Source organism: Thunnus albacares, chromosome 23 (genome assembly GCF_914725855.1).
Source record: "Thunnus albacares chromosome 23, fThuAlb1.1, whole genome shotgun sequence".
Taxonomy (NCBI): Eukaryota; Metazoa; Chordata; class Actinopteri; order Scombriformes; family Scombridae; genus Thunnus; species Thunnus albacares.
The window spans coordinates 7,107,854-7,120,390 of record NC_058128.1 but is presented as its reverse complement, the minus strand read 5'-3'; the positions used below and the strand labels follow the sequence as shown (position 1 = coordinate 7,120,390).

The 12,537-nt window shown below is 40.6% G+C and overlaps 2 protein-coding genes and 1 long non-coding RNA gene across 3 annotated transcripts in view; 1 reads left to right on the top strand and 2 right to left on the bottom strand.

The window, feature by feature from the left end:
- The window catches only part of LOC122975513, an 84,363-nt gene extending 74,744 nt beyond the window's left edge, over window positions 1-9,619 (bottom strand). The window contains exons 1-2 of the long non-coding RNA XR_006400693.1: window positions 9,307-9,619; window positions 7,495-7,590 (exon numbers count right to left, since the gene is read on the bottom strand). This is a non-coding gene — a long non-coding RNA (uncharacterized LOC122975513). The remainder of the gene's footprint in view (window positions 1-7,494; window positions 7,591-9,306) is intronic.
- tnnt2c (troponin T2c, cardiac) lies at window positions 2,357-3,922 on the bottom strand. Its single transcript, XM_044343969.1, has one exon. It carries the CDS (start codon window positions 3,696-3,698, stop codon window positions 2,853-2,855), a length of 846 nt encoding a protein of 281 aa, XP_044199904.1. The 5' UTR covers window positions 3,699-3,922; the 3' UTR covers window positions 2,357-2,852.
- Window positions 9,620-9,699: 80 nt separating the features above from the next.
- LOC122975509 (transcription termination factor 2, mitochondrial-like) lies at window positions 9,700-12,275 on the top strand. The gene is made up of 2 exons (XM_044343968.1): window positions 9,700-9,790; window positions 10,636-12,275. The coding sequence occupies exon 2, from the start codon at window positions 10,656-10,658 to the stop codon at window positions 11,793-11,795; it is 1,140 nt and encodes a 379-aa protein (XP_044199903.1). The 5' UTR covers window positions 9,700-9,790; window positions 10,636-10,655; the 3' UTR covers window positions 11,796-12,275.
- Window positions 12,276-12,537: the final 262 nt, after the last annotated feature.

Genomic DNA, 12,537 nt, shown 5'->3' with positions numbered 1-12,537 from the left:
TGTATTTGCACCACAGCCATGACTGACAGACAGATCTATTTGTAGTGTGTTTATATCTTTAGGTGCTTTAGGCTGTGATGAAAAAGGACTTACAGCTAAATAGGAAAACGAGAGATGCCTGATCCGAGCATTGATATGTAGTATCATATCACCACAACAAAACATCAGCTGACAGGACTCTAATCTTCTCCTTGTGCAATTTGCGTGTTATCAACCAGTAATCAGAAGCTATGACATCTTATATTTTTTTTAAAAAAACACCATTCTAGTCAGATATCTAGATGTGAAACAGTTTCTCACTCTGTTGGCAGATCTCTAATCCTGTTTGAAGGAAAACAAGATTTTAAAGGACATTTTTTGTAGTGCTGAAAGTACAAATATTTAAACACTGAGGCCAAAAAACATCCCTACAATGCCAAACAACAGATAACAGACCACTGAACAGCTAATTTAAATACAAATATCATAGTTCCTGTTCAGGGTTGAGAATGTGGCCCGGGTGCTGTCAATCATGAAGCACTTACATTATCCTCTAGTCTCTGCTGGGTAGTAATGAGCAGACAACTACCTCATGATGACCTTGCAGCTGCTGTTCCAGGTGCGTGCACACAGACACACACACACACACACACACACACACACACACACACATAGCCTTTCTGATATGAATAGATATGTTTCAAGTCTGTGTGCATCACCATGAAGTGCATGCTTCCTTTTAAACCTAAATTGGATCCATCCACTGTGATGGTTCGACAGAGCAGCGGGGAAGGGAGATAAACTGTATCACCACCGAGCAACCACTTGTCGTCCAATTTACTTCAGACTTTTGGGAACATTTTGTTCTTTAGGTGGCCGACTGATGCTCTGGTATGGTGTCGAGTCAGGCTTTTTTTTTTTTTTACACCATCATCAATACAATCCCCACACCTTTAGGCTGAAGTGGCGGGGTGTATGCGCGAGTGGGCGTGTTGAAGCTGGAGAGGAGTGGGGGGGGGGGGGGTATTGAGACCTGATAGCATAGATGGCCTCTCCCAGTCTCTATGGTAACCTGCCGGCATACAGCCATGTCTGGGGGGGCTTTTAATGGCTTGTCACAGCCATGAGAGCAAAACAGCGGTAAGGCATTGACAGTCCAAGCCTGGGTGACAATCAAAAGCCGCAGGGAAGAGAAATGTTCCTGTACCTTGGTCTGACATATATTTTCACTGCAGTTCACTGAATAACTGTCGGATAAGAGGTTGTTTTCCCCTGCTGTGCATTGAAAAAGTCTGTCTGAACATGAAATGGATAACCTGTGTGCATTGACAAAGACAAGAAGTACTTTGGCAATTATTTAGTTACAAGTGTTACTTAAATGTTTTGTTGGATATAAAGGTTTTCCTTGTAGTTTTAAAGTTAAACACAACCACATAACTGGTGTTTAAAAGCTTGTCTGTCTGAGTAAACTGTATTATTTAATAAGTAACAAAATATGTATTACATATGTAAACATTTAGTTATGTAATGTACTTTTTCCAGCATTAAAAGCTACAAACTGGTGTTCTAGTGCCATCTAGTGGACATGATGTGTTACTACTATACACTTTCACATACATTTGACCTGAAATGGGATGATATTTTACTAACTGATTGGATGTTGTGGCAAATAATTCAACATGTGGCAGCAGAAATTGACAGGAAAGAGAGAAAAGGACGCATCACAGACTGCTTGCCCACCAGGCCTCTAAAAATATATTTGAATCAGTCACATTAAGGTTTATATCGATGGATCTAAGATTATGATAATTTTAAAGCCATGTAGTTCTAATAAGAAGGTTTTATAAATGCAGTATAACTAAGAAATTAGAACTGGAGAGGATGTGGGGAAATAACTTGGAACTGGGAACTTCCTGATGTTACATTTTCTTCCATTAAATAAGCAGCAAATGTGTTTACTAGCTTCTCCTCTGATGCATCATTTGCTGAAGAATCCTAAATCTGTGAATGAAAATATTTATTTCTTTTGAATAATTTTGCAAAGTAGTGCCAATGTTATTTTTTTGCTCCATTCTTATGTACTGTATGTTTGTGAAGACATGTGAATAAAGTCTTTTACACTTTCTCAGGTAGGTTCTCAGGTTTTATGTCACTTTGGCCGATTCATTAGTCAATTTGTTCAACTAATCGCGAAATTGTGGTCAAAATTGCCTAAAATAAGCAAGATTGATCTGTTCATAACTTGTAAAAAGGATTAGAAAAACTGAAAAGCCCTCTCAAACATTTAATTTGTACTTTAATATTTTGAGGAGCTTATTGTAGACATCAAACACCCCTCTGTGAAGCTTCTTCCGCTGCTGGGCTTCACCTGTCAGTCAACTGTTGGGTCTTTTTGCTAAAAACACTGCAGGCCTGCACTGCTAGTCTTGAGCTTGAGAGACTAAATTAGCTGCCTAAAAAGTCAGCTGCCCAACACCTGTTAGACTTAAGTTTCTTTCACACGTTTAACACAACCCGGTCAACATAACCATAAACATAATCAATATTTGATTAAATGATGTCACTTGACTCTAAAAGCAATTAAAATGAGTTGATTTATTCCAAACACATTAAATTTCTCCCCCCCCATTTGGCGACCTGAAACCTTTGTTGACGAAATTCTGAATATCTTTAGAAAATGTTTGCAGGCATTCAATAAACTCGTCAGCCTCAGCTTGTGAACAAACAGACTGGTAAATACCAGCATCTCAAAGTTAGAACAATCACAGATAATACATGAAGTCTAATCTGATATAATATCTTATATAATACAAATTGGAAATACAAGCCAAATAGTCCAAAAACAACTTGGCTGTCCAGTTGGAGCTGTGTCCTCACTTCCAGGAGCCAGACTTGCCCTTGGCCCCGCGGGTGGTCTTGGATGCTTTGGAGCCCCTCTGGTGGTCACTGACTCGGTTTCGGAGCACGTAGATGTCGTACTTCTGCCTCTTGAGCTTTTCTGCCAGCTCAAACTTCTCAGCATGCAGCTGATGGAGCCACTTCCAGAGGTCTTGCGCCTTCTCCGCCAGCTTCTCCTGGTTCAGGTGGTCAATGTTGAGCGGCTTACGGCGCTCCATCAACGCCTTCTTCTTCTCTTCTCTGGCCGTCAGCTTCTTGCCCTTCTTCTGGTCAACCTTCTGCAGGTAGCCACCGAATGATTTGTTTGTGAATATCTTCTTCTTCTTGGCCTCCTCCTCAGCGCGCAGCTTTGCCGCCTCCTCCTCGCGCCTCGCCCTCTCCTCAGCCAGCCGTGATTGGCGCTCACGCTCCTCCTCTGCACGGACGCGCTGCTGTTCTGCTCTATCAGATCGGCGGCGTTCGATACGGTTACGCAGAGCGACCAGCTCTTCCTCTTCTTTCTGGCGGCTGGAGAAATGCAGCTCGATGAGGCTCTGGAGGTCGTTGAAATCCTTTTCTAGTCTCTTGCGATGGAGGTCATCAAAATCCACCTTCTCGCCATCTGGGAGCTTTGGAGGAGCAATATTTGGCACATAAGTTGTCTTATGTCGTGGTTTGGACTCTCCTTCATGCTCATTTTCCTCTGCAGGCTCTTCTTTTTTCTCTGCCTCATCGTCTCTCTGCTCCTCTTCTTCTTCTTCAACCTCTTCCTCCTCGTTCACCTCCTCTTCCTCTTCCTCCTCCTGCTCATACTCCTCCACAATTTCCTCAGTGTCTGACATGATGGTACTTTGGAGGCTTTCCAGGGAAGAGAAAGCAGGATGAACACCAAGACCAGCTGGTGTCTGGCACACAAGAGATGACTGGGGTCTTGGGTGTGCTGCTCGGGGGGTCTTTTAAAGGTTTGGCTTTACCATGTGACCGTAGGCTGATCAAAGTCTCCAGAGTGTGGGTCAGCAGAAGGGCGGGTTTTGAGACAGATGGAATAGTCTATTTTCTCCTTCAGCAAGTCTTGTCAGCCCCACACACCCCCACTTATCCCCTATAGACCCCCATGCTCCACTCTGACCCTGCAGCCCTCCTCATTCCTTTGTAAGGACAAGATGAGAGACTATTTCAGATGCACAACAGATGCACACATAGCATCATCCAGAACAAATACCATCCATAGTTTTAAAGGCCTACTGAGCCGCCGGCATTGATAAGAGATAGAGCTGTGGAAGCAGAAACACAGAGGATGGATAGAGAAAACTAGTCCCCTCTAAACTATAGATCATCCAACCGACTTCTATGGACAGCCTATGGATCATCCATAGTGTGCGCAGTTTAGCAAACTTGCTAATCCATCATGATAGTTTAAAAGCCACCGTGGCAAAACATGCGGTGCTTAAGAACTTCCATTAACAAGGCAAATTGTAGTCTCTTTAGTACGTCAGAGAGCCAACGAGGATTTTAATGAGAGCAAGTTACAGCTGTCGCATTTTCGAAAATGAGCTATTACTTTGAATATCCTGCATGTGCCCTGTAGCACCAACAAACTAATGTTGCTTTTGAGTTAGGAAAAACTGAACTATATTTACATTCTTTGTTTTCTTTCTCCTGCAAGTCAATGTACGCATATAGGCCATTTGATCTATCTATCTATCTAATTCCAGTGTTTCAGTCTGTTTCTATATCTGTAAAGCACTTTGTAATTATTATTATTGTTATAGCAGTCAATCAATGTATTTTAATTATTGGTATTTGTGTATCAACTAGAGCTACAACCAATAGTTATCATTATAGATTAATCTGTTGATTATTTTCTTAATTAATCGATTAGATGTTTGGTCTAGAAAATGTAGAAAAATGTCGATCCCTGTTTCCCAAAGTCCAAGATGCAAACTAAAATGTCTTGTTTTGTCCTGACCAACATACACGATTAAAGAAACCAGAAAATATTCACATTTTAGAAGCTAGAATTTCAACAATTAATCAATTATCAAAGTTAGATAGTTGGCGATTAATTTTCTGTCGATCGACTTATTGATTAATTGACTAAACGCTGCACCTCTAATACCAAGGGTTATTTCTGTAAAAAAAAAAACAACAACAACATTTAAAGAAAGACAGGCGCCACAGACAGAAGACCTTCACTAAGAACAATGACGTGCAAGATGAGCTTTACTGCTCTGGCTTTGTCTCCGCTTTGGAATGTAATTAAAACATTCCTGCTTTTAGGGGCTTTCTGCTTTTAAGCGCTGAGTGGATTAAATGGTAATTGCTCCCACGCTGCAACATTTAAATACTGATGTCAAGAGTTTATGCTCCCAAGTCTTGAGTTATCAGTGGAAAAGGACAAACGCAGTTTTAGGATGATGAGATAACTGACAGGAAGAGACAGGTGCTCCGTAGTGTCTGAGAATCCCAATTAAACTGTTACATGCGCCTCCTTAGGATAAAGCTCCTGACGTTATCCTGCTGTACATGTATGTGGCAGATAACATCTCTATGGGGGTTACATTTCAGTCTTATAATAAATCTTCTGGTGCTGCGACTGAGTGAAGATAGGCTAATTGTGGCCTAAACAAATCTTAATGCCTACGAGAACGTGTCCCATGCCTGTCTCATCCCAGAGTGGACTGAGCTCTACTGGAACATGCCTGTGCACAACATGAGGACAGCAGGTGGTTCCAGTATAATCAAGGCAGTCTTGGTTACTGGTGGCAAGGGACAACTGTGTCTATCAGCAGAGAAAAGCAACAAATGACCAGGCCTATAAATAGCAATACACTCTGCTGTTTCACACAGTTCAAAATGAACATAAAGAAGCAGATTAAAACTATGCTTACAATTTTTTGCTATCAAATTGAGAAAAATCAGTACAGAGGCTCTTCAACGGCATAAATGCCTTGCTGGGACATCTTAGAAATCTTTTAAAAAGTTGTTTAATATAAATTGTTTCCACTATATCAGTTGCAACTATACTAATCTTCTTCTTTTTATTGGTTTTTAGTGGCAGTTGGCTTCCAAAATGTCGCATTACCACCATCTACTGAATTTAAACTAAAAATCTCCCACCCATTTCCTAATCACACACTATAAATTCTCTATTTTTCAGGAGTTTGAGAGAGCCTAAAAGTTTCTCTCAACAGCTGCTGCACACCTTCTCCAGAAACTTCCACAACATCCAGAAATCTCCTGGCTGCATCTACAATTATGTCAATTTTCTCCAATTTAATTTCCTTTCTACTCCAGCAGTACAGTTAATTGCCACAAAGGCCACAAACTTCAACTGATCCCTACAAAAGCAAAACTCATCATGCTTCTTGACTGATTGATCATCATTATTTCTACCTACTTTACTCTCTTTGGACAGTTAGCCTCCCATTCTGCATGATTCCCTTTGCAAAGAAGACGCTCTGGATCTTTCTTACAGTCTCCTTCACAATCATTCTCCCCACATGAGGCAAAATCACTCCTACATACAAACAAACTATGACCAAACTTCCAACAGTTCTTGCACTGCAAAGTTTCGGGGAACATACTGCCTCACTGGATAAGACCACTCCTATCAGGCAAGTACTCCAAATCAAAGTGAAGTATGACAGATTTAGTTTCACACTTTTGATTAACAACTTTGTCAAACTTCTTCATTCTATAGCTGTCTGTCACCTCTTTACACTCTTTAAATCTCCTTGCATCCACTCTGTGTTAGACTCCAACACCTTTTATTGGAGCTTTCTTGCTGAGCGGAAAACATGCCACTGGGTACAAATCCATCTCCAAACCCACCAAGATATTCAAGGCTTTTTCCATCCATTCCATCCTTTTCTATCACTTCACCCACTTCATTCATAATTCACTTTGCCACAGTGTGCTTTTCTGACAAAGCTCCACATCATCCAGCACCTTCTTTCAAACCCTGAATCTTCATTCTAACCATGTTTCTTTTTCATGTTCACTCTCACTATGATTCGATGAATCAAGTTTCCTTCTCCTTTCTTTTCCCTGAGGCTCACCCGCTTCTAACTTCAAAATTCTCATCTTCGATTTTCCTTCATCACCCGGTGTCGTCCACGCAGACTTCTGGCTGAGAGCTTACGGAGATGTCCTTCACTCGACAAGAAAAGTCTTTGTAAAGTTCAGAAAATGTATGGTTTAGTTCAAGAAAGTAGCAGTTGAATGTCAACAGGCTACTGTTTGCAGCCTGGAGGCACAGTGACCCCCTCTGGTCAACATTATGCAGTACAGTTAAATGTACCCAAACATATTATTCCTCTCCTCTTTGTGTTGTATGTCACCATTCCTGCCAGATTGTGGACATTAATTGAACAACCAGATTAAGACCATAGATTTATAGACTATGGCATGCCAAATACTGTTTTCACTTCACTATATATGTGTCTGTTTTTGCAAAGTGACTTACAAGTGAGGTAAGACAACCAAGCGTTTTTGTTGTGTATTTGGTTTCATGAATGACCCAACACTACTTTTTAAGTATTTTTATTGGAGGGCTAATTCTAATCTAAATATGCAGTCACTAAAAAGAGAAATAACAATGAAATGAAGAGAAAAATAAAATCTCTTTTTACTCACCCATCACAACTCATTCAACATAAACTCTGACTGCAGCAGCCAGATGTGGATTTGGAGACATTGTGTTTCCCCGGCAGCTTCCCGGAGTTAAATGTGCTGCGAAATAAAGACGAAAAGCATTAATTTGGACTTGTTGCTAATATTTATTGTGTTGACTTTAACCCTTTTGTTTTGTTGACATTGGCTTTACTTCCTCATTGTTTAGGGTCTCAAAGATCTGTTGTACAGTATGTGTAATAATGATTATCATTATTGTTAAAAAATCCACATTTATTTCTATGTAAATATGTTTTTCGTTTCTTCTGCTACATGCTATGCATATATTCTTTTTGTTTGCCAAAATGTCATTGACAGATAAAAAAATGTACAAACAATGTCCAATCTTGATTCTGAAAGCAAGTCATGGATATTAGTTTCTGTGTATCACTATACTAACTTCTTTGAGATTATTTTTTGGATATACTGATTTTCAGAGAGAATACTCTGACTGTGATTAATCTTATTTTGCTATAATACTACATCCAGAAATCAAAATCCAAAGGAAGCGAACCATTATTTTCTGTTTTCATGAATGATGTCAATAGCTATTAACCTCCTCTTCTCTGAACAAAAAAGCTGTTAAAACCATCAGACTAATTAACAATACAATTTATTTTCATTTTTTGTTTGTTCCCCTCATTTACTCAATTTACTTAGCTTTGCTCTCATTACATTTGTTTTGTATTTATTTTGTGCCCTTTGTTCTGTTTACATGTTCTTCGTCTCCCCCCTGTGGCATTTTATATTGTGTTGTTGAAACTTTGAATATTATAAATGAGGTTAATGAAGAGAAAGTAAAATCCTAGTGATGCTCCAATAAAACAAAAACAAATAGATTTGGGGTTAAGGAGAGGAAGTGCTGTGTGAAAACCAAATTATAAAGCACATATATTGCACATGAATGTTATCAGGTAAAATTTCCTACGTGTCATCATGTTCATAAGTTATTCTCATAATATTAGGAAAAGTCATTAAAGGACAGGTTCACGTTTTTTCAAGTCTGTCTTAAAACAACAGCCAGGTGTCCATATGAACAGTGAAAGAGGTTTTCCTCACTGTAATCATTCCTCCTGTTCATACTGGCTGTTAAAAGATCCTCTTCAGATGTGCTTTCAATGAACTGTTCAGCAGTCAGTCATATCAAGTGGATATCTGCCACATTTACAGTCTTTTTAGCATCAGAGTCCCTCTTCATGTTTCCCTGTTGAGCTGCAGTGGAAGTATAGTGACAAAAACAGGGACTTTGGCACTTAAGAGACTGTAATGATGAAAGATATCTACTTGATTTGACTCATTTGGACGACTGAAGCTTCATATCATCTTCAGATAAACTTTTAAATACATTTTTGCACAGAGGGAGGATTGTGGATTTTGGCCCCCATCACTTATATTGTAAGTGCGTCAGTATCAACAGGAGGAATGATTACAGCAAGAAAAACCTGTTTCATTGTTCATTTGGGCACCTGACTGTTGTTTCAAGATAACATTGTGAACCCGTCCTTTAAGTATCATGGTGATAAATTACTTTAAGAGTACCAGAGGTATCTAAACCCCTGAGACAGAGTATTACAGTTAAACTTAAGTAGTTTTTATTGGCTTAATGTGAAGCTTTTATACCTCTTAATTAGCTGCAGTGTGTATGACTCATGTTAAGTATCCATTCGAGTCTTTTCTTGGCAGCAGTGTTCGTTAATGGCAGCACTAAGTATTTCTATAGTTAGATAATTATTCAAGTTGTGGGTTGTTTCTACACTGGGGTGGACAGAAACTCACAGCAAGCGAGGTCACGTTCACATCTTCGGCTTGAAAAGTGCAATATTACACAGCATTACACAATACAGCGTTTGTCTATCTATCAAAGGCGAGCATGAAGGTTGTTGTTGGGGGCGGTGCAGCATTGGCTGACCTAACACAGTAGTGTCTAAATGGTAACCCTAGATGTGAGAACATCTCGCGAGATTTTAGCCATTGTTTGTCATTGTACAAAATAATTATGTTTTATGATGTGACAAAGCTGTATTAGAGTCTGGTTTGGTTTAGACACAAAAAACACTTTGGTGGGGTTAGGGAAAGATCATCGTTTGGGTTAAAATTTTCACTCTCGCGAGATCTTTCGCAAATCTAGGTTACCATGTAGACATGCCCGTAGTCACATGCGTGTCATGCGTTTGACTCCGCCCACAGGCTCTTCTCATGTTATGAAAGCAAAACGGTGGGTGTGGAAAGAGGAGTCCTACGGTTGCAAGCTGGAAAACTGGTAAAATAATCGGTTTTACTTTTAATCTAATACAAATTATACATCTCTTTGCGTTATCTAGACGCTGTTATTACATTTACTGTGAATGTTTAGCTCGTGATTGTGTGTAGTGCTGGTGAGCACTGTTACATAGTCAGTGCAACACAATACATGCATAACATGTAACATCTCATGTAGAAGCCAGCAGTCAGTACACAGTGTTCCCTGTGATTGTTCCAGTCTCTGAAAGCTCAGGACAGCTGCTGAGCTGCTACAAACTAAAACTTTAATAATCTGAACTGTTGTTTCACGCTTTGCAACATAAATTAACTGAGAGCTTTGTTTATTTTAACTTGTCTTGTGGTGTCATTTCAAAGCTGTGAGTCTGCAATATTTACTAATTACAATATATTTCGCTGATAACTAACAAAATACAGTGTTTGGTCAAATGACAGAATGTACAATATGTGGATCCTGAGTCTACAATCAAAGCACTTAAGGGTCATAATGTCATTTTAAGTTTCTCTTCAGTGTAAGAAATTGTAAACTTTGGCTTTATGGGCCATAAACACCTGTAACTGTAACTTTAACTGACATTTTAACTTTATTGTTATGAATCTTTACCAAAGATATCAATCTGCAATGACCCTAACCCTAACGCTAACACTATTTTCTAAAATTCTTTACTTTTAGCTGAAAGTTAAAACCTAAAACACATTTTTGCTTTCAGTGTACAATGAATAGATTCTGCAATGCTTTTTGATGTAGACTATTATCTCAGTTCTTCAAATTAGGGCTACTTAACACTTACGGGAAGAGTGCCACCAGTTCATTGTACTTATAGATATGCTTTATTCTCCTCACAGATCCACTACAGTTATCAACAATGCTTCGTGTCACCACTGCTTCCTTGTGCACCTACTGCCAGAGGATGAGGCTCCTTCTCCCACCGTCTGCCTCTTCCTCCACAGTGACTTCTCCCAACAAAAGATTGGAAAACCAGTACACAGTGGACTCCCTTTACGAACTGTCTGTGGACATCAGAAAGGTACGCAAGGTAAAGGGCTGGGTTCTGTCTGAGAGCACTGCGTACGTGTCTGAAACTGCTGACCTGTTGAGGGACATGGGTGCAGACGCAACAGTAATCGCCAGCATCCTGGAAACTCACCCTGAGGCCGTCCTGTGTCGGCCAGAGGACGTGGCTGCCCAGAGAGACCTCTGGGTGTCCGTGTGCCCCAACAAGCGAGAGTTGATGAGCATCATTGAGAAGTTTCCCGCCTCCTTCTTCACATTAACTCACCATAGCAACCAGCAGGCCAACATCCTTTACCTCCGGAGCCTGCGCCTCAACAAGCGGATCATCGGAAAGCTGATGGCCAGCGCCCCGCAGAGCTTCAGTCGGCCTGTGGAGCGCAACCAGGAGGTTATCCACACACTGAGGGAGACCTACCTGGACCTGGGCGGAGATGAAGGCAACCTGCGCATCTGGCTGCAGAAGCTCCTCAGCCAGAACCCGTACATCCTGCTGCGGCCTGCGGAGGCCTGGAGGGACAGTCTGGGCTTCCTGAGGGAGCAGGGCTTCACCACGGAGGAGCTCCTCAGCCTGGTCTCCAGCCTCAGGGCCTCCATTGCAGAGCTGCAGCCTGAATCTATGCACCAAGCGCTGGGCTATATTGAAGGGGCTCTCGCCTGCTCCAAAGACGAACTCAAACAAATTGTGATCCTTTGTCCAGCCGTTTTGTACTACTCCTTGCCCACCTTGATCGGGCGCTTCCAGGGGCTGATGGATGCGGGAGTGAGCATGGAGCAGGTGAAGGAATCTCCAAATGTCCTGGAGCTCACCACGCAGATTGTGCTTTACCGGATCCAGAAGCTGGCCTCCTACGGTTACGATGTGCGCAGTGGCAGCCTGGACGTTATTGTGGGAACCAAGAAGGACTTTGAGATGAGCTATGACAAGCTGCACCTCAGGACACGGCGACCGCTCTTCAACCCCGTAGCTCCCCTTAGATCTGCCGAAGAGTGACTTTCAGACTGTTGATATGTTGCAGTATTCTGTTATATGGACGGTTTGTGTGGGGGAAAAAAAGTTTATGTGATTGTTTGATGCTGATTTTGCAAAGAGGTTCGCATCTTCACCTTTGTGCAAGGTGTGGAAGGAAAGGAGGCAATCTGAAATATCAAACCTCCTGCAATACTTGTTGTATTGATGACACCTTTACTATAAAACCTTCATCTGTGCCCTTTGATTTAATGCTTAGGGCACTTAAAACACTATACTACATAACACTGTGACTGCTTTAAAATCTTAACTTAGATTTGGAGAATAACCAAGTATTTTATAGACAAATATGTCAAAGAATGTTTTGTCATTGATGCAGTAGTCTATATAAATGACTTCCAATGGTTGCCTGTCATTTTGGTATGTTACTACTGAGATTTACTACTGTAGTTAAACTCATTGTAGTAATTGCATGTCAGATGAGAAATAAATGTGAAAGTTTGATGTCTTTTAGTTTCATTGATCAGTGACAAAAAGCAATCTACCAATGGGAAAATTCAAAGACTGGTTTATAATGTATTATAATCACAATCTAGGTTACATTCAATTGTGTTTTGGGTTTATTTGACTGGAATTCTTTCCCAAAGCTTAAATGTAATACAATCTGACAGATTTGAACACTCGAGCGCCAAAGAAAAGACTGAAACCGTTTGTATATTTAACCCAGTTTTAATTAAAACAAGCACATTGAGAAGGACGAAGAAGC

Bases quoted from the DNA above. Each gene is read 5' to 3' on its own strand.
- tnnt2c (XM_044343969.1), bottom strand. From the start codon at position 3,698: ATGTCAGACACTGAGGAAATTGTGGAGGAGTATGAGCAGGAGGAGGAA.
- LOC122975509 (XM_044343968.1), top strand. From the start codon at position 10,656: ATGCTTCGTGTCACCACTGCTTCCTTGTGCACCTACTGCCAGAGGATG.